This window comes from Gekko japonicus, unplaced genomic scaffold (assembly GCF_001447785.1).
Source record: "Gekko japonicus isolate JY-2015 unplaced genomic scaffold, Gekko_japonicus_V1.1 scaffold419, whole genome shotgun sequence".
In the NCBI taxonomy this organism is placed as follows: Eukaryota; Metazoa; Chordata; class Lepidosauria; order Squamata; family Gekkonidae; genus Gekko; species Gekko japonicus.
In genome coordinates this window covers 941,298-962,840 of record NW_015170901.1, presented here as the reverse complement: position 1 = coordinate 962,840, position 21,543 = coordinate 941,298, and the positions used below count along the sequence as shown (strand labels likewise).

The 21,543-nt window shown below is 43.3% G+C and overlaps 1 protein-coding gene across 1 annotated transcript in view; it reads left to right on the top strand.

The window, feature by feature from the left end:
* The window catches only part of LOC107116643 (potassium channel subfamily U member 1-like), a 134,989-nt gene that overhangs the window by 38,904 nt on the left and 74,542 nt on the right, over window positions 1-21,543 (top strand). Inside the window, exons 11-18 of the mRNA XM_015418601.1 lie at window positions 2,311-2,421; window positions 6,729-6,834; window positions 8,221-8,303; window positions 8,683-8,752; window positions 10,332-10,484; window positions 15,239-15,351; window positions 16,853-16,921; window positions 17,857-17,943. Of these exons, the coding sequence (XP_015274087.1) occupies window positions 2,311-2,421; window positions 6,729-6,834; window positions 8,221-8,303; window positions 8,683-8,752; window positions 10,332-10,484; window positions 15,239-15,351; window positions 16,853-16,921; window positions 17,857-17,943 (792 nt within the window). The remainder of the gene's footprint in view (window positions 1-2,310; window positions 2,422-6,728; window positions 6,835-8,220; window positions 8,304-8,682; window positions 8,753-10,331; window positions 10,485-15,238; window positions 15,352-16,852; window positions 16,922-17,856; window positions 17,944-21,543) is intronic.

Genomic DNA, 21,543 nt, shown 5'->3' with positions numbered 1-21,543 from the left:
TTTTATGTACAGTGAGATTTAAGTATATGTTGTGTGACCCTTGTTGGCATATCTTCCTGTAGCTTTCAGCAGCAGCGATCAAATATAAACATATGCCTGGTTTTGCCTATGAAGTATAAGCATGTGGAAACAGGCTTCAGCACATGCATCATGATCTAAATTAGGCATCATATACAAATGGGCGCCGAATATGTAATGCCATCCCATTCCAGCATAGCACCAGCCAGAAACTTATTGATCTAGTTTTTCAATTGCTAAGGAGAAGAAGTAACCCACCAGCTCCTTTGCCAAATAACTGATCAGTGTTATTGCTGATAAAAATTAGAAGATTTCATCATTCCATTCCTTTCCTCACCCACAGTTTTGCTAACTGTATGTATCTGATGAAGTGTGCATGCACACGAAAGCTTATACCCAGAATTAAATTTTGTTGGTCTTAAAGGTCCCTCTGGAATCAAACTTAGTTTTGCTAACTGTGAATTCTACTTCTCTTTAATGCTCTCACTAGAACTTCAACATGCACAGTTTGCTGTATCTTTCAGTTTCTTTCATTCATGTGCACCTTTCCATCCTGATGTTACTGATACACAATTGTGCAGTATAATAGATGGCCAAAAAAAGGAATATTACTGCAATGTGTGATCACATCAGGATTTTATGCAATGTTTTACTAATTCACATATCTATTCCAGTTCACTAGTAAAACATGCACACAAATTGCTTTAAGGCAGTATTTTAATATTGGTGCAAAAACAAAACACCAGTGAGCACTGGTAATGTAGTACAACTGAAACAAAACACCCGTGTGCATTGATCATGTAGAGCAACTCAAAGGTAGGCAAACAAGCACATACACAGCCCTTTGTACCAAACTGGGAAACAAACAAACAAAAAAGGAACAGTGATTAAATACTGGTTGTATCAGTTCTACTAAGAAACCAATTCAGATTCCAAAATGTGAAAAATGTAGTAGAGGATAATTTCAAAAGCATCCCTAATTTTTTGAAAGTCCTGGAACAATGGCACATATGTACAACTAGACGTAGATCCTAATATGTCAACTGTAAAATACCAGGGCTGTTCCCAAATTCTCCCTGGTTTTTCATTCTGATCATCCTGATCTTGTTTCCAAAGTAAAATCCCCAGGGTTTCTTAAAAAAAAAACCAACCAATTTTTTGACATAAATGTGTACATAAAACGATTGAAAAAAGCTATCCTGATGTGATTATATCCATTTTACCAATGTAAACACACCGCACATCAAGAACTTTGATACGATTACACACGCAACCACATTAAGATTGTTTCTTTACATTGTTTGCATACATCATTAACATAGTGGCTCAAATGATGCTAATGAATAGACGACCTGAAAGCTGTGGTAAAGTGTCCCTGCCAGAAATGTGCTGTTGGCATTGAGGGTCTGATGCATACAAGAGCCTTCTCCCCACCTGCAATGGCTTCATTTCAATGCAGAAGTTCTGTGAATAGATCTATTTACTGCAGCATCACATAAGTAGAGAAGAAGTAAAATTTGGGCTTCAGTGATAGGTATGCTTAGGGCTTTTCCATATGCTAATTTTCCTCACTTGTATGTTCCTGTTTCTTAGAAGGGAGGGGCTCTGTTTCACATGTTTTCCTCCTCCTAGTGCTCAATTTGATATGACACTGGTTTATGTCCAACATATCTTCCTGCAGATTTAAACTGCAGGTTTTTATGCCAGACATAAATATGTGCAATTCAAATCAACTACCTGAGAACAAAAAATGGTGGGCAATGTGGGGGGGGGGAATCCCCAAAGAAACAGGAACTTACAAGCAAGAGAAATGAAAATAAGGAAAAGCCCTTAGAGAGGAATAAGCTTATAGAATTCAGGAAGTTTACTCATGAGTAAACATGCATAAGGATGTTCCTAACACAGCTCACTGAAACAAAGAATTATTTGCATTAAATACTTGAACCATCAATTTAGCTATAAGGACCAGAGTAAGAACATAAGAGAATCCATGCTGGAACAGGCCAATGGCCCATCCAGTCCAACACTCTGTGTCACACAGTGGCCAAAACCCAGGTGCCTCAGGAGGTCCACCAGTGGGGCCAGAACTCCAGAAGCCCTCCCACTGTGACCTCCCAAACACCAAAAATACAGAGCATCACTGCCCTATACATAGGGTGCCATCAATACCTTGTGGCTAAAACCATTGATGGACCTCTGCTCAATATGTTTATCCAATCCCCTCTTGAAGTAGTAGTCATACTACATTTTTCAAACAAGAAAAGTAGCTAGGCACATTTCTTGTTTCTGCAGGTTTATTGTTGTTTGTGGTGATATCACTCTGAACAGTGTGACGGCTTTTCTGAGAGACTTCTTATGCCAGGACCCAGGAGAGATCACCACTGAGATCCTCTTTCTGGGAGAGTAAGTATCAGTTCTTGTCTGACTTCCTTTGATAATTTGACCATACTGCTTTGATTCCCAGGGAGATCATTTTTACAGCCACTGCCATCACTACTGTCATTCTTTGAAACCTAGTATGGAACTTTGTGGTTACAACAGGAGAAGAGGAAAAGAAGACCTCAGTGAAGGGCTAGAAGGGACCTCCATGTCTGGCCCTGCTACTTTGCCCCTGGTCCTACAAGTTTAGCTGGTCCACTCCCCTCTTTCGCAGCCTCAGATTGAGAGGAAAAGGGGTCCATGCACATTGCTTCCTTCTTTTCTTCAGTGCCGAACCTTCTTCTTGTTTCAACTGCTGTATAGTGTCTAAACCAGCCTACTGTCAGATTTTTCAACAAGGACATATTTTCTGTTAAAGGTTTTGTTTTTTCCTGTCAGGGAAAGAAACAGCCTCCAGTCAGGCTTTCTCTGACAGTAAGGGTGCTATGAATGTCACCATAAACAGCCTCCAGTCAGGCTTTCTCTGACACGGTGCTATGAATGTCACCACGAACATGTTTGACAGTCGAACTTACCATGTTTGAAAGTGTCGATTAGATGTGCGCTGATCACCTGATCTGTTTGGTTTGTGCCAAACAGCCGCCTAGTCTAGAGAAACAGATTGGCATATGTGCAAAACAGGTAGCCATTGCCATTAGTTTGCCAGTGCGGTGTAGTGATTAGGGAACAATGAAAAAGATGCATGTTTGTAGTTCTACACAAAACCTAAAGGCACTCTTCCACGCCTACTGTGTCCAAACATAGTAAAAAAAAATGGTTTAAAGTTAAATTTTACAACATCCCTATCCAACACTATATGGTTTGCAATTGTCTGACTCTGTGATGTGACCCTGGTATTCCTTGGAGGTCTTCCATCCAAATACTAACCAGGGCCAGCCCTGCTAAGGTTTGCAGATCTGATGAGATTGAGCTAGCCTGGGTATTCCAGGTCAGGGCACTTAACTATTACTTATTAGTTTTCACCATGGCCAACCTGAACTAAGTCCTCTAAAGACCATGCTCCCAAACCTACAAGCTAGCCTCAGGAGATATCCATGTCTTCTTGGTGTGGCCAAGGTGCAGCGGTTGTCATAGAGATCCGAGGGACAATAATAGACTTTGGATTCACTGGAAGGATTAAAAGAAAAGGCTAAAAAAAGAAAAGAACTGACCATGACATTGACTTGCTTGAGGCCTTTTCAGTTCAAGAAGCTTTAGCACCAGTGGTGGGAATTGATCCCCTACTCCCTCACAGTGTAAGTGTAGAGATTTGTTTTAATGTATACTGAATTTTCACTAATTAACATTTTCAGCATTGAAAAGGGGTTGAAGAGGGGGAGCAAAATATTTATCTGAAGTTAAACTAAACCTTTGCTCCATCGAGCCTAACAAATAGATACTCAAATGGCAGCAGTTTTCCTAAGTGCCACGAAGAAGTTCCTTTCCCAGCCTCAGTACCCGAGATTTTTTAAAAACAAGGGAACCTGAGCTCCTCTGCATTCTCTCGCTGAACTATTATTATTTTCTCTGGACCATTCCACAGAGCTTTCTGCCCTTAGTGGCACGTACATCAACACTATTTAAACACACACACCAAATAGTCTTCCTACTAGCTATGTGTTCCACTATACCAATGAATTGCTTCTCTATCAATATTTATCACATAGTGTTATCCATTTATTTGTTTAGATAGTTATAACTTGCTTTTCTCCCCCACTGAGGACCCAAAGTGGCTTACAACTTCATTCCCCCCTCCTCCATTTTATCCTTCCAGGAATACCCATGCGAAAGAGAGAGATGAAGATGGGTAGCCATGTTAGCCTGTCTGTAGCAGTAGAAAAGAGTAAGAATCCAGCAGCGCACAGTAAAAGTGAAGGAGGTTAAGCTGAGAGAGGGTGTCTGGCTGAAGGTTGCTCAGCAAGCTTCCTGGGAATTTGAACCCAAGTCAACCAGCTTCTACTCAGGCACTCTAACCAAGATGCAATATTGGCTCTTACAGGGCTCTGGGTCTGTCTTGAAATTAACATATAGATAACAGGGTTGTTGTAGAGCTCAAATGGAGGAGAGGAGAACAGTGTAAGCTGCTTTGGGTCACCATGGAGGAGAAAGACAGGATAATATCAAAGTAAATAAATACATAAATAAATATTCCTACAGGAAATTATGGTGATGATTATTATAGTGTCATTCAGTTATATGCCTCAAAGACGGTCTAAATTTTGACAGAGGGAAAGACAGCAATAGTGATGGGTGATAGAGGAGATGACAGATAGAGAAATCACTTGCTGTGTCTGGGAAATTTAAGCATGTTGACTGGTTCTGTCATTTAGAGGAAGAAGTGAACTACAGTGTTAGTGCACATGTCTGTCAGAGGACATTGGGGACATCAGTAGGAATGTTTCTTGTCCAAATACAGAACAGATTTGCAGTTCACGTTCTCTGCCAGAGTGCAACAGCAGTCCTACTAAGTTGTTCAAAGCACATAAACTCCAGAAGTGCAGAGGTAAACAGGACTGAGCCCAGTGGCCCCATCCCCAGATATGTGTGTACAGACTAATGTACAAATGTATGCACATTTGTTTTATGTTGGTAAGTAGGATCCTACTTTATTATGTGCTTGCAAAGCCCATGTGTGTACCCTTGTATTCATACAAAGATCCCTGTAGACATTCATCTAGGTGCGTAGAGGTTTGGAGAGATAAGTCATGATCCTGCTCTGTACTGTGTGTGCAGCATTGCAACAGCTTTGAACGTCAGAACAAGGCTAGTAGCACAATGCCATTATTAGGACCAATTAAAAAGCCGCAAAGAAGTGAACAAGCTTTCATGTTCATCAAAAGATTTTTATCAGGCTAGTTAGGATACAACAAAAGGAGAGTGTGGAGAAGCATAAGAAGGCTGGCATGATTCCGTAGCAGAGCATGTGCTTTGCATGCAGAACATCACCGGTTCATTCCCTGGCATCTCCACACAAAAAAGGAGCATCAGGTATCTGATGTTAAGAAGAAGAAGAGATTGGATTTATACCCCGCCCGTCACTACCTGAAGGAGTCTCAGAGTGGCTTACAGTCTCCTTTCCCTTCCCCTTCCCACAACAGACACCCTGTGAAGTAGGTGGGGCTGAGAGAGCTCATTTGAGAACTGCTGGTGAGAGAACAGCTCTGAAAGAACTTATAAGTGACCCAAGGTCACACCAGCAGCGGCTTGTGGAGGAGTGGGGAATCAAACTTGGTTCTCCCAGATTAGAGTCCATGCTCCTGACCACTACACTAAACTGGCTCTCTTTCTTCCTCATATTGGAAGTGGAGGACTATGCAGTGTTCCTTTGTACAGAACACTTCAGAGATGTCAACAGAGATAGCAAGGCACTTCTTTGTATCCTTCCCTTAGCCTGTTTTCTGCTTCCCTTGGTTTGCCTAGAACATTACTCTTCCTTCCTTCTGGCTCACGCCTTCTCTACCTAACAGCCAAAAGAGGAAGACGTGGTCTCTGTCCTAGCTTTTACTCTTCTTTTCCTATCCAGTATGGCGTTCTTGCACAATAAAGGACTTCTATTTCTTTTTATAAAACAACGAGTCTTGTGTGGACTTTATTTTGTAAGCCACATCCCCTTTCCCAGCACAAACAAAACTCTAAGCTACCACATAAGACCACTAAGGGCCACCATCACTCATGATAGACAATACTGAGCTACACATACCCATGGTCTGACTCAATATGAGGCAGCTTCATAAGTTCATATCATATCAGTGCTCAAACTGGCAAGGGCTGAGCACAATGGAGAGCCTATATCTGAAGTATGGAAGAGTTGAAGAAGAGGAGGAGGAGGAGGAGGAGATCGGATTTATACCCCACCATTCACTTAAAGTCTCAGAGCAGCTTATAAACTTCTTTCCCCTCCCCTCCCCACAACAGAGGTAGGTGGGGCTGAGAGAGCTCTTTCCAGAAGTGTCCTTGAGAGGACAACTCTGACAGGGCTATGACTTGCCCAAGGTCATCCAGCAGCTGCAAATGGAGGAGTGGGGAATCAAACCTGGTTCTCCCAGAGTCCGTGCACTTAACCAGTACACCAAACTGGCTCTTGCAAAGTTTTAATTGTTAGGCTATGCTTGCCACACACACAAAAAAAGCTCTCAAGAAGAGGGATGGACAATCTTTAAGTACACCAAAGAGTATTCCTTCTTCCAAGGCCTACTGATGTAGATATTTCAAACAGTGTTTAAATAAGGCAAATTTTACCGAATGAAAATTTTAAAACCTCCAATCTGTCTCCAAATACCTTTCCTATGTAGAACTGCCCCCGAACTGGAACTGGAAACTGTATTCAGATGCTATTCTGCCTATGCCACTTTCTTCCAAGGCTCAATACTGAAGAATGAAGATCTGCAGAGAGTTCGGGTAAGCCTCCCCTTTTTCTTCCCAAGAAATCCTCGAACCATAGATTTACTTCCATGGAACAAAAAAGAATGACATCTTCATTATCCAGAAGGGGCTGTGTTTTCTTTATAAAACTGATAGAGGCCATAATGGCAGAGAATAAGCTTGAAATGCATCTCCTGTTAAAAGGATCTCAGCATGATTGTAAATGACAGGGGCTCTGGAGAGCCACTGGTAGATGGGGTACATCATTTTACACAAGATGGTCCAGTGCTAGCCCAAGGGATAGGTTGTGGCTCAGGGATAGACCATCTGCATGGCATGCAGAAGGTCCCAGATTCACTCCTTTACATTTCTAGTGAAAAAGATCATGTAGCAGCTGATGTGACTCTATTAGAAACCCTGGAGAACTGCTGCCAGTCAGTGCAGACAATACTGACCTTGATGGACCAATGGTCTGGTCCAGAAGAAGGCAGCTTCATATGTTCATCTGCTCCTCTGAGTCATCTTCAAGTTACATTCCCCTGGAGGGAGAGCTTAGAGAGACAGACATCCAGACAATGGAAAGAAAGCCCGGGCAGTGATGCTCAGTATACAGATACTAGCATGATACTGTGACATGTTGGATGCCCACTACATACCATAAATTGCTTTTGTTCCTCAACTGAAGGGTTATGAAAGACAGTACACTTGAGAGCATAGTACAAATAACTTGCATCCAAGAAATGTGGGTTCATGTTTCACTTCTGCCATTGGCTCTGTCTACAAAATTGGGGTAACAGTGGCTTTCTGGCACAGGACTTTTGCAAAGGCAAACACAGGCCTTGATCACATGCAGAATTAGCTGCGCGAGAGGCACAACTGCTGGGTGGATTTTAAGGGCGCAATCACATGGGAACATCTGGCAAGTGTCCCGCACCCGTTGGCAACCCGTCCACCGAAGCAGCGGAGTTAAAAAATATCTGGGAAAGTGCAGTATCAAACGGATTTGTGATGGACCACAGATGGAGTTTCCCATGTGATCGCTCCAGCGCACTCCGATTGCATCACTGATCCTGCGATGAAGCGCACCAGAAAAAGTGTTGTTCAGTCGCACAGTCGAGTCTGACTCTTCGTGATCGCCTTAGGGCGGGTCAAATTGCGAAAGCGCAAATAGCCACACACACACCCTGCATTATCCAGCACATGTGACTGGGACCCTAATGAAGATTTTAAATTATGTCACACAAGGAAGATGTTAGATAATTAATTAACTGTTGACAAATTGAATGCTGAGTCGGCAATCCTGTGCACAGTTATTGGGGAGAAGATCCAATGGAATACAATTGTGCTTACTTTTGAAAGAACTCACATCTAACTGCGCTGTTATCTTACTTTCTTTCTGTCCCCCCCCCCCTTGGGAAACAGATAAAAGACGCTGATGCATGTCTCATCTTAGCTGACACATGTTCTCCCAGGCCCTATTTTGAGGACACTGCCAACATCATGAGGTAAGATAGGAGTGGTGGTCCTCCACCCCCAAATCTCTATTTTCATTCAAGAGGAGTACATAAAACCCAACCAAGTGGAATTTGATGCAGCCTCCATCTTGACCCTTTTACTGAGTATGCCCTGCCATTGAAATGGGTCTCAGTCAAAAAAGGGGGAACAAAAAACCTCAATAATGCCTCCTTTTGGACCATCATGATCTTAAAGAGAAATGAAAATTTTGGGTTGCTATGCTTTTTAAAAAATTAACAATGGTAGCTAATATCAGCCATGAGATAATTCAGTACCGATATTTTCATTGTTCACTGTTGGATAGTTAGTGTTAACGATGCACAATTTTCTGGCCCACTGATGAACAGCTGCATTTTTTTTTTAATGCAGGGTGTTGTCCATTAAGAATCGACACGCCAATGTCAGAGTTATAATACAGATGATCCAGTCTTCTAACAAGGTTGTATTACATTAAATATCTGTCTGTCTACCAACCTGGTATTTTTCATTGCAGAAAGTACAGTGGAGCTGGGAATTAAAACTGAACTCTTATGTCTTGTTTTTGTTGTTGTTTTTATATTGTACATTGTCTTATGGGCTTTGGAGTGTGTATAACTCTGTTTAGGATTGCATTGATAGATACTGCTTTAAATGATGTGGTTTGAACTTCTGTGAGTACTAGGGTTGCCAGGTCCCTCCAGGCCACTGGCAGGGAGATGGGGGGGTAGGATTGCCAGATCTAGGTTGGGGAACTCCTGGAGATTTGGAGGTGGAGCCTGGGGAGGACAGGGACCTCAGTGGTGTACAATGCCGTGTAGTCCACCCTCCAAAGCTTCCACTTTCTCCAGGGGAACTTGTCTCTGTAGTCTGGAGATGAGCTGTAATTCCAGGGGATCCCCATGTCTCACCTGGAGGTTGGCATCCCTAGTGAACACTGTGCAGTCAAATGACAGGCTTAAGAAAGTCTGCAATAGAAATCAACTAAATTCAAATCCAGTAGCACCTTAGAGAGTGACAAGATTTTCGGAATATAAGGTTTCGAGAATCAAAGCTCCCTTCATCAGAGGTCTGTCTGACTCTCAAAAGCTTACCCTCCAAAATTCTTGTTGGTCTACAAGGTGCTTCTGGACTCAGATCTAGCTTTTCTATTGCAGGCCAACATGGCTGCCCTCTGAAAATATAAATCAATAAATCCTCAGTTTTTAAACCTGCTGCATTGCCTTTAGTGCGTTTAGATCCATGGAGTTGGATTCAGAAAATGTTTTAAACAAAGTAATAAAGCAATACACAATATTGCTATGCTCCAGTGCAAGGATTCTTCTGCTGGTAGTGTATATACTATTCCATTGGTAGAAGAGCCTCTTTTATTAGCAGAAGGCTCCTTGCCCAGAGGAAAGCACTGCTGTTATCAGACTGGATCTGCAGGATCCAACACAGACTTAGATCATAAGCTCTGTGTCCACCCACACAACACCCATTTCTGTTGCGGAAGCAGTTCTCCAATGGCCAACATCATGGTCTCCTGGTGCTAGAAAACTTAGGATTGCCTTGCCAACCTCCAGCTGTGGCCTGTAGATGCCCTGGAATTATGACCCATCTCCAGACTACAGAGATCAGGTTCCCTGGAGAAGATGGTAGCTTCCAAGGGTGGGCTCCTTGGCATCATACCTCTGCTGAGCTCCTTCTCTGCCTTCTTCAGGCTCCTCCCCCAAATCTCCAGGGATCCTCCAAGCCATCATTAGCAACCTTAAGGAGCTCCCAATTATGGAAAACCAGCATGTTAATAAGTTGAAAAGCACCTAGCACCACAGGAAAGGGCTGCACAGTGGACGACCCCCTCTGCAAGCAATGAAGATGTTTGCAAATTGAAGCAAGGCTTAGGATTCAAGGCATAGTTTCAAGTGATCGTAAATTTTAATTTTTTTTATACAAATCCTTCAGAATGTTGCAATGTTGATCCTCCCCCCAAATACAATTTTTTGGTGAAATCTTTTACTCTCTAACCTGTAATAATTTTTCCCCTATTTTTTTCCTGGCAGGTCTACCTGCCTAAACTCCCCAACTGGGGCTGGAAAAAAGGCGATTGTATCATCTGCTTTGCTGAGCTGAAGCTTGGATTAATAGCACAAAGTTGCTTAGTGCCAGGTTTGACCACCCTGTTGACCAGACTTTTTGTTCGGGAGAGCACTCAGGTAGGTCTGGGGACTTGCACGTTGCTGCTGCACAGGACCAACACAGGTGTTTCGCTCCACAATTGAGTCCAATCTATCAAATGCTTTGTGCTTCTTTTCTCATTTACCTTCACTGCTAACCTGGATAGGTGAGATAAATCAACTGAGGTTTCCAAAATTAAACTCATGGAGCTTTCAAGCTCACATCTCTCACATTCAGATCCAATACAAGGTTCTTCAGAACAGCAAAGGGCAATTGAGGGCTCTAACAGACTAGATGAAGGCCAGGCAAGCCCGATCTCATCAGATCTCAGAAACTAAGCAGGGTCAGCTCTGGCAGATACTTGGATGGGAGACCTCCTTGGTATACCAGCAGTTGGGAGGTGGGGGCAGGCTTTATTCAGCCACCTCTCTGAATATCCTCCAGGACCCCATAGGGCTCAGTCACCAGAGGTCACCATGACTTCCAGGTGCACACACACTCAGATGCACATGGACACACGTGCACACATACGCACATATGAAAAATACAAAAAAAACCCACCCCAAATCCTCCAGACTAGATGAAGATTGCATATTTTGCTCCATCCATATTCATTTAAATTCTTGCAGCTTACACTGTCAGTCCCCCCACCTCCATTTTATCCTCACAGCAAATCTTCGAATCAGGTTAGGCTGAGACTGGTTGCCCAAGGTCACCTGGCACACTTCCATGACAGAATGGAGAGTCAAACTCTGGTCAAAGGTCCTAGTCCCACACTCCAACCACTATGCAACACAACAAGCATCTTCTTCAAAATGCTACGAGCAGAGCAAGAAGGTTTTTAATTGCAAAATCAAAAGGATATTGAAAACGGTTTACCAAGCCTATTTGGTGCCCAGGGTGGATAATTTTTTAACAACCACTCCTCTGGTGTTGTGTTTTGTTTTGTTTTTGCCATCAAATCACAGCTGAATTATGGTGACCTCCCCCCACATAGGTTTTCAAGGCAAGAGACGTTCGGAGGTGGTTTGCCATTGCCTGCCTCTGCGTTGGCCCTTCGTAGCTTTTGAGATCTGACGAGATCAGGCTAGGCTAGGGCTATCCAGATCAGGACCCCTCCTTTTATACGATAAAATTATTCTCAGTAATAATCATGAAATTAAAATAACAATAATAATGGCCAGAAAATAGATTCAAGTGGGTTGGTCTGAAGCAGCAGAACAAAGTTAGGTCTTAAAGGTACCACTGGACCCAAAGTTTGTTTCAACAGCCAGGAAAAAATGCAGCCAGTGAAAATTTTATTTTATTTAATTTTGAAAATATAATCACGCCATTAAAAAAAAAAATCGAACATGCTCTTCCATCACAAGAGCCAGTATGGTGTAGTGCTTTACGTTTTGGACTAGGATCTGGAAAATCCAGGTTTGAATCCTCACTCATGCCATGGAAGCTTGCTGGGTGACCTTGGGCCAATCACATTACTCTCAGCCTAGCCCTGACCTGGATAGCCCCAGGATAGTCTGATCTTAGGCCTGTTTTTGTTAACGAGCAACATGTGGCTCTGAGATGCCCCTTAAAGATTAAGCATGGATCTATTTTTTAACATAATTATTGTGCATTTTTAGTGTGTGTTTTGTCTGTATATTACCTTAAAAGCCTTGACTATGAAACAGTATAAATCTATGCATCTCAGTACATAAATCTGCACATCAGTAAAATAACACATTCTACAAAAAGAATCTTCATGTAAAGCATATGTATGATTGCATCAACTCTTTTTTTTTATAAATGTGCATGTATGCATCAGTAACACAGCTGGAAGAAAAGATGCAAATGAATAGAAGATCCTGCAAACTGCACATGTTGTGGTTGCAAAATTAATTTTAGAAATTCTCTGAGTTACACTAGCTTAAGGAAGAGTGGGACTCAGCAGGGAGAGAGAGAGAGAGAGAGAGAGAGAGAGAGAGAGATTCCAACTCTGGAGGGGAATTGGCACATAGCCCTTCTCAGAGACACCAGAAGAGCCCTCTGCAAAAAGGCTTAGTTATCCAGGCCATTTCAGCTAAACAGGAATCTACTCCCAATTAAATGTTGGGTCTAACAGGGTTCGAGAAAGACATATTTATAAAACATTTATCTATTGAAATGTACACTTATTTTAAAAGTCTATTCTTTATATTCTATAATGTAATTAAATTATTACATAAGAACATAAGAACATAAGAGACGCCAATGTTGGATCAGGCCAAAGGCCCATCCAGTCCAACACTCTGTGTTAATCACTCTTTGGGTGAAGAAGTACTTCCTTTTATCCGTTCTAACCCGACCGCTCTGCAGTTTCATGGAGTGCCCACGAGTTCTTGTATTGTGAGAAAGGGAGAAAAGTACCTCTTTCTTTACCTGCTCTTTCCCATGCATAATCTTATAAACCTCGATCATGTCACCCCTCAGTCGTCTTTTCTCCAAGCTAAAGAGCCCTAAGCGCTTTAACCTTTCCTCATAGGGAAAGTGTTCCAACCCTTTTATCATTCGAGTTGCCCTTTTCTGCACTTTTTCCAAAGCTATAATATCCTTTTTAAGGTGTGGTGCCCAGAACTGCACACAGTATTCCAAATGAGGTCTCACCATTGATTTATATAGGGGCATTATTATATTGGCTGATCTGTTTTCAATACCCTTCCTAATAATCCCCAGCATAGCATTGGCCTTCTTTATTGCAGTCACACACTGTCTCGACATTTTCAGTGAGTTATCCACTACAACTCCAAGATCTCTCTCTTGCTCAGTCTCTGCCAGTTCAGACCCCATCAATGTGTATTTATATTTAGGATTTTTGGCTCCAATGTGCATCACCTTGCACTTGGCCACATTGAACCCCATTTGCCATGTTGACGCCCACTCGCCCATCCTTGACAGATCCCCTTGGAGTGCCTCACAATCCTCACTGGTTTTCACCACCCTGAACAACTTTGTATCATCCGCAAATTTAGCCACTTCACTGCTTACTCCCATCTCCAAATCATTTATGAACAAGTTAAAAAGCAGTGGACCAAGTACTGATCCCTGCGGTACCCCACTGCTTACCACCCTCCACTGAGAAAATTGCCCACCTACACTCACTCTCTGTTTTCTATGAACTAGCCAGTTTTTGATCCATAAAAGGACTTGTCCTTCTATCCCATGATTTTTGAGCTTACTTAGGAGCCTTTGATGAGGAACTTTATCAAAAGCTTTCTGGAAGTCAAGGTAAATAATATCTATTGGATCCCCCTTGTCCACATGTTTGTTCACCCCCTCAAAGAACACTAACAGGTTAGTGAGACAATATAAATTCTATAATATATAAGGCACATCAGTGAAAGTTGTCTTTCTTAGTTTGTTCTTTTTGTCCAGTACTCTATGTTTCCCTTCTAATAGTCCAAATTTTCTCTCTCTTCCCCTTCTCCCTCCTGATCCCATTTCATTTATGGGGACTGCCTTTCCCCATATGTTCCCCAGAGAGCACTGTGTTCAGAGGCCCAAAACTGGCTGGCCATCCCAGGCCCCAAAGATGCCAGGCTGGCGATAACCAGGGCCAGGGCCTTCTCAGTGGCAGCTCTGTACTGGTGGAATGAGCTCCCGGAAGAGATCAGGGCCCTGCAGGACCTCTTACAGTTCCGCAGGGCCTGCAAGACAGAGCTCTTCCACCAGGCCTTCGATTAGGAGCTGCAAAAAACACCTGAGGAGTGACCCTGTGCCCTGGCCTTACCACCTTCAGCCTGTCCTTGCCACACAACTAAGTAGATCGACTGAGCTGGTTCAGAATACCATCATTGACTGTCACCTATGGAGTACTGTTTAATCTAGAAATCTCTGCTCTATTCTCACACTTTATCTGAGTATTGTTTCTGCACTCTAGGACAACTGATTTGTTTATGGCTGCTTTTTGAATGATTTTAATTGTATTTTTATATGTATTTTTATGTAAGCCGCCCTGAGCCTGCTTCGGCAGGTTATAAATTGAATGAATGAATGAATGAATATACAGTCTTCACTTAAGAAGTTTATCTCCATTTCCCCCCAATGGTGTCCCATACCACCCTGACACTCATTTAGGGTTGCCAAGTCTTTTTTACCTGGCGGTGGGGGGCTCCTGCCCGGCGTCCTGAGTGCATGTGCGTGCGTGAAGCGTGCGCCACCCGGATGTGACTTCATGACGCCGGGCACGCTGGGGGCGGGGCCACAGCCATTTGAGGGGAAAACATAGAGTTTTCCCCTCAAATGGCTGTGTCCCCGCCCCTAGCATGCCCGGCGTCATGACGTCACATCCAGGTGACGTGCACATGGGGGTGGGGTTTCCCCCGGGGCCTGATTCCATGGGGGTGGAAATCGGGCCTCCAAAGCGGGGGGAAATCCACCCCTCGGGGGGACTTGGCAACCCTACACTCATTGCCTTGACTCTCAGTGGAGAATCCATAGACAAAATGGAAAAGCTTTCTGGTCTCAGCTGGGGGGGGACTCAAGAGTGATAGTATCCTTGACAATGCAAGACAAAGAATCATATCAAAGACTGTTAGATTGGCATGAATGAAATGGAGGAAACATGTCCATTCCCTGTTTTAATACAGGTCTATTGTTACCGTGTCTGTTTTGGCCCTTATACACTCTCCAAACACATTAAAGAGTTCAGTCTCTGTCAGCCCACTGAAATCAATAGATGAGATGGGTGTAACTCAGGATTCCTCTGGATGTCCATCAGAAATTCCAATACCAGTCACCAACTAAGACTCATCTCACAAATGTTTTATTGCAGACAAAAAACTTTTTACTTGGACATTGGCATGAAATACAAGGCATGGATTATAACGTGCTGACTGGCTATCTCTCCAATGATTTTATTGACATGACTTTCCAAGAAGTTTGCCGGTAGGTGGTGGTTTTTCCTCAACCTTCATTCCTTGATTTTCTCCTCCTTTTTTCAGTTTGTTATGTAGTCACTAGCCTGATAAGCTTACTTGGCTTTTCAGACCATGGACTAGTTGATGAGCCAGATATTATTACTGAGATATAAAGTATTCCATATTCCACAGTCCTAACTATGGGACTGCCTCATTTAAAAGGACCTGGCAGTAGGCAATGTGAAAGACTTCTACCTGAGACCCTGGAGAGCTGCTTCCAGTCTAAACAGACAATACTGACCTTGATGGGTCAGTGGTCTGATTCAGTAGAAGGCAGTTTCATTTAAAGACAGAGATTCAAAGAAAAGAGTAAAAAATCATTGCTTCCTCATGACCAACAAAGCCTCTGGAATCCACATGCCAAGACTATTTAGTGTCCATGGCTCAGCTCAGACATCACCAAAACCAAGGCTTAATTAAACTCATGATGGTTTGTGTGATTGTCCAAATGTGGGCCACTCTACTATCCAGGGGTCATTTTGTAGGAAAAGAGGTGCAGGGGCTCATTAGCATAACTTATTTGCATATGCCACATCCCATGACATCACCGGAAGGGTGTCAAAGGCTACACCCACTGCACCTTACCTATCTGCTTCTTGCTCCTCATGGCCCGGGGCTGATGGGAGCAGGGGACGGGGCTTGTTGTATGTGCCCGCCCCCTGGGCTCTTTACTGCCGGAGCTCTGCTCCTGTGCGCTCCTGCAGGAAATGACCCCTGCTACTGTCTATGGTTAGGATCAATGCTCCCTCTAAACTGTGGAGTCTTGTGAGCAAAGAATCTACTTTGTGAGCTACTGGCATTAAAGTTGTGAGCGAGCGATTTGGCTGCTGCATAAATTAGTTTGCTCTGGAGCCATCCTCCCTGAGCTAAGACAAAAATGTGTGAGCTGGAGGCTAAAAAACTGTGAGCTAGCTCACACTAACTCAGCTTAGAGGGAACACTGGTTAGGATATGTCATACCATAATCTTGGTTCACTCATTCCCCAGTATCATCCTTACCACAGAGAAGGCAGGAACACAGGTGGTAGGGGAACACAACACAGTACCAGTGCTGTTCTGCCACTTGTGGCATGGTTGAATTGCACCTAGACTCTTCCTATCCCTGTGAAGACTGGCATTGCCAAAGGCTTAATGGCATTTAAGTCTTCAAAAGAAGAGGCAGCAATTTCCACTCATTTCCAAGTTTTGCTGCCAATCACCACTTTGTCCTAGGTGCTATTCCTGAGGGTCTGCTGGATTCCTAGGACCAAAGTGGGAGGGGGCTAGCATGCAGCAAGAGAGACGTCACAGAGTCCTGTTCTGTACCACTGTGAAGCCCCTTTCTTGAAAAGCATTTATCCATCATGCTAGGAATCACCAGGAGGCCTATTCATGACTATTGTGTTTCAAAAGCCAGTAACTCTAACCCTGTTCCTCCTTGCTTATTTATACATTTCTATGTTTTTCACTTGAGCTGATCTCTTTCCTAGAATATGCTTTGTGAGGCTGAACCTCATTCTGCTTGCTGTCCAATTCAAACATGGTCTTCATGCCAATAGGTAAACAATGGAACACTTCTTTTTAAAAATTGGGTTCAAACTGGAGAGCCAGTTTGGTGTAGTGATTAAGAGTGTGGACTCTAATCTGGGAGGACCGGGTTTGCTTCCCCACTCCTCCACATACAGCTGCTGGGTGACTTTGGGTCAGTTACAAGTTCTTTCAGAGCTGTTACGTAAAGGGCAGTTCTTAAGAGAGCTCTCTCAGCCCCACCTACCTCACAGGGTGTCTGTTGTGGGGAGGGGAAGGGAAAGGATATTGTAAACCACTCTGAGACTCCAATCTCTTATCTCTTCTTCTACTCATCCTTCCCCCCAAAAAAAGTCTGCAACCAAAGCTACCTGTGTGCAACTTGAACTGTTGTGTATGGGCTACTAGTGACTCAATTGTCATGAGGATGCTTTAGAGAGATGCTACCAGGGTGGGCTGGGGGTCTATGAAGGTAGCATTGAAGGGGAGACACATGGGGGGGGGCATGAAAGGATTAAATTTTGCTCCAAATCATTCTTCCCCCAAGCTGTTTTTCCTTTGATGGAAGAGCTACTACAGTTGGCCAAGGGACTGTATGTGTGTAAAGTGCCATCAAGTCACACCTGATTTACCACAGCCCTGTTGATTTTTTAAGGAAAGATACGTTCAAAGGCAGTTTGCCATTACCTGCCTCTGCATAGCAGTCCTGGACTTTCTTGGTGGTCTCCCATCCAAGTACTAACCAGGGCTAAGCCTGTTTAGCTTCTGAGATCTGGCACGATCAGGCTAGCCTGGGCCATCCAGGTCAGGCCAGCCAAGGGATTAGCAAGCACAGAAAGTTGTCTTTCCATAAAAACCATCTTACCTTGTAAGCAAGCAAGTTGTCATCACTCAACATGGGTGTTTACAGTAAAAAAAAAAGTGATGATAAAGTGGCACTGATTTTTGTTTTCATGTTTGTCCACAGCATCCTGATCAATCCACCTTCAACTGTTAAAATCCAGTACAACACGATGGGCTTTTTCATTGCCAGAACTTCAGCAGAAGTCAAAAGGTACCTTCCTTAATTACTTGCATTAAAACTTTTCTTTTAAAATCTAGTAGAGGGTCTTTGATATAGCTACAAGTGGGTACTAAGGAAGTTCAGTCAGACTTTAACTGATCAAAACCCTCACCGCATATACATCCCATCAGAGGTCGATTCGGGGGGGATCAAGGGGGATTGCCGTTCCCCCGGGTGAGGTCTGGGGGGCGGGGCACATGACGAAGCCCCGCCCCCTGCTTCTGGCTGCCCCGCTTCCGGCCCTCATTCAGCCAGGAGGAGGGAGGAGAAGAGGGAGGGTAAGTTGCTTCCTCCCGCCTCTCCCCACCCCTGCCTGCCTGGGGCCAGGGAGGGCCTTGGCGGGGGCAGGGGGTGTGGCCTTATGACACACTTCCGGTGATATTAGGGGGTGTGGCCTTATGACACACTTCCGGTGATGTCAGGGGGTGTGGCATATGCTAATGAGTTATACTAATGAGTTCCCCTAGCTCTTTTTCTACGAAACGACCCCTGCATCCCATTCATAACTAATCTGAATTGGAAAATTCATGTCATAATATCAGATCTGTCCATTATTCTGGTATCTGTCTGTCTGTCTTTGAAGTGGAGTGGGTACAGGCAGGAGGAGGAGGAGAGGAGATTGGATTTATACCCCACCCTTCACTACCCAAAGGTGTCTCAGAGCGGCTTACAAACTCCTTTCCCTTCCCCTCCCCACAACAGACACCCTGTGAGGTAGGTGCTCTGACAGAAGCTGCTCTTTTTCAAGAGCTGCTCTTATTAGAACTATGGCTTGCCCAAGGTCATCCAGCCAGATGCAAGTGGAGGAGTGGGGAATCAAACCCGATTCTCCCAGATTAGAGTCCGCGCACTTAACCACTACACCAAACTGGAGACAGTGACTCATCAGATTTCTAAGCAACAGGGACATGTTCCAATTAGTACAGTTATGCCACCAATCTGGCCACCTATGAGTACTGTACTGATCGTTCTCTCTTGTACTTTTTTACATCATTCACTGGTCTGAGAGAAGAGCAAGCTTTGATTTGAACATATACAGCACAATGGCTCTTGTTTGTTTGCTGTTCTTAATGGGACTGTGTACTAGGCAAAGGAGCAAATGCTTTGTTTGCACATGCTGGCAGACAGCAAGGGAGGAATGGAGGCAAACATGTGGGCAGTGCAATCTGTAAAAGAGGAAGATAGAAAGAGAGCCTAGCAGCAAGACCAGATAAGACAAATAGATCAGTGTTGGGACTGGAATCTGAGAATTGTCCATGAAGTTAAAAACACCCGTGCTGTTATTTATTTTATTTTCTATTTATTTATATTATTTAAACCCCACCATTCTTTCCCAGTGCAGAGCCAAAGTGGCTTACATCATTCTCCTCTCTTCCATTTTATCCTCACAACAATCCTGTGAGGAAGGTTAGGCTGAGAGCATGTGACTGGCCCAAGGTCACCCAGCAAGCTTCCGCGGCAGTATGGGGATTTGAATCTGGGCTTCCCAGATCCTAGTCTGACACTAATATTTTCTCTTGCATTCAGCAGTAAGGGGGAAAATGTCTTATTTTAATAAGATCAATCATCTACCATTAGAGAGAGTTCCTGGACTGAGCACCTCTATGTCCTAATGTAGCATCTAGCTGGGAGGACAGACTGGACTGTGCTTCACATACTAATAATAGCCAATAATGGATAGTAACATGGCATGTACTTTTGTTGGCTGAAAAATATAGGGGAAAAAGATTCCCACTGCAAGCCTAATTCAAGATCTGCAGTAGTAGACATGAGCAGAGGTTCTCTTTTTTTGTTCCTTTGTTTATCATAAATTTCAGTCTGCATTGAGTTCCACTGAACCTTAATTGCAGTTGAATTAGAATATTTTTCTAACATTTATTCCAGAGGGGCGCATTTAGAGTTTGCTTCAGTTTTCAGTTTCCCTTAATAAGTATCATTTTTGCCTTCTACATTGCCAAAGCAGATGTGTGCATTGCTGAAACACTGCAAAAATGCATGTTTTTTGCAGTGTTTTATCAAAACATATAATGCGAGTCAATAACACCAAAAAGTAGGAAAATGGTATATGAACAGAAGGATAATGTTGTGGCAAAGTATGTATATACATTGCTTAGGACTGCCAACATTTAAACTGGTTCCCCTAGTTGTCTCTTAAATAACCCTTTGATTTCTAGCAAATTACTAAGTGCCAACCTACCAGAAATCTGATCTTTTGCTCTCAACAAATAGCACTTTGTGCAATATTATCCATTCTGCATTCTCATAACTGTTGTCTGTATGGTTAACTTTATTCTCTTCTTCTGTTGCCCAGGGCTCGTTATTACTGTAAAACCTGCCACAGTGACATCAGTCATCTGGACACTGTTAGAAAATGCCATTGTGAAGCAAAATCCGTGAAAAAACCACCCCCATTGTTACCTTCTGGTAATTTTTTTATAGAACTATATTTCAGAGAGGCCTAGACACATATCAATCAGGTACCAGGCTTTAATCAGCCTTCTTCTATATGTAGGACATGCAGGCCTGGTGACAAGAGGGGCAGAAAGGCGGCTATATGGTATATATGCACAGGTTTTCCATTGGAGGTTGTGTACCCCCTTCATTGCTAGACAAGGCTTCTACATTTCCAAATGGGGCTTCAAAAATGGCACGGGCAGTGAGCAATCTCCTTATAACCCACAGACACTTCCAGAACTCTCTTGCCAGGTACCTGCCTTTAACAGCGCAATTCTGAACAGAGGTCAAGCATTCAAAGGCCACTGACATCTGAAACTCCCTATGGTTGCCTGAAATTGCCTATGGTTACCACCTATCCAGCTGCTGGAGCTAATACAGAAAGCTATGTTGCCATTTTAGTTACACTTCTAATCTGATTTTTTAGAATGTTTAATCAAATAATTGTTTATCTTATAAATGAAATGTTGATGTTACCTGCCCTGAGTCGATGTGCAGGAAGAGAGGGATACAAATGTAATAAATAAATAAACCAAGGGGCTTGGAAGGATGCAACTCTGTTCTGGATTGCATTGTTAGCGTCTATGGGAGCAATGAGCAGCAGGTCTACTCAAGTCTACCCAAAGGGCTTCCTGCTAGGAAAGTTTTCTTCAGATTTCACATGCTGCGCATGTCTGCATTAAGAAACACAGAAATTGAACAAGAACAGGGTTGTTGTGTTTTGTTAACTTCAGACTCATTTATCTTAAATCAATGAGTATAAATTATCCCTTACCACTCAAAGTATCCTGGCATGCTTACAATCATAGCAGTAAAAGGCATATCCCTCCCTCCCCCCAGTAATTAAGTGTGACAAAGACAAGAGCAATCCTGAAAGATTTACCCTGAGGCAGGAGGAATCTTTGGTGGGCAAGGCTCTTGTTCTTTAAGCAGAAGCTGACGTGTCACAAGTTTAAAAAACATATTTTCAGAGTGGGGAGGCTTAATGGATGGAATCAAAGTTTCTATTTGGGGCGGTTGTCTTCTCATGGGCCCTTACCTTGCTCAGACTCTGGCCTCAGAGATGGCTGGCCCCTCAGCAATTCATCCAGTGTTAATTACAGAGTACACAAAGGGAGCTTTCAGCATCTGACTCAT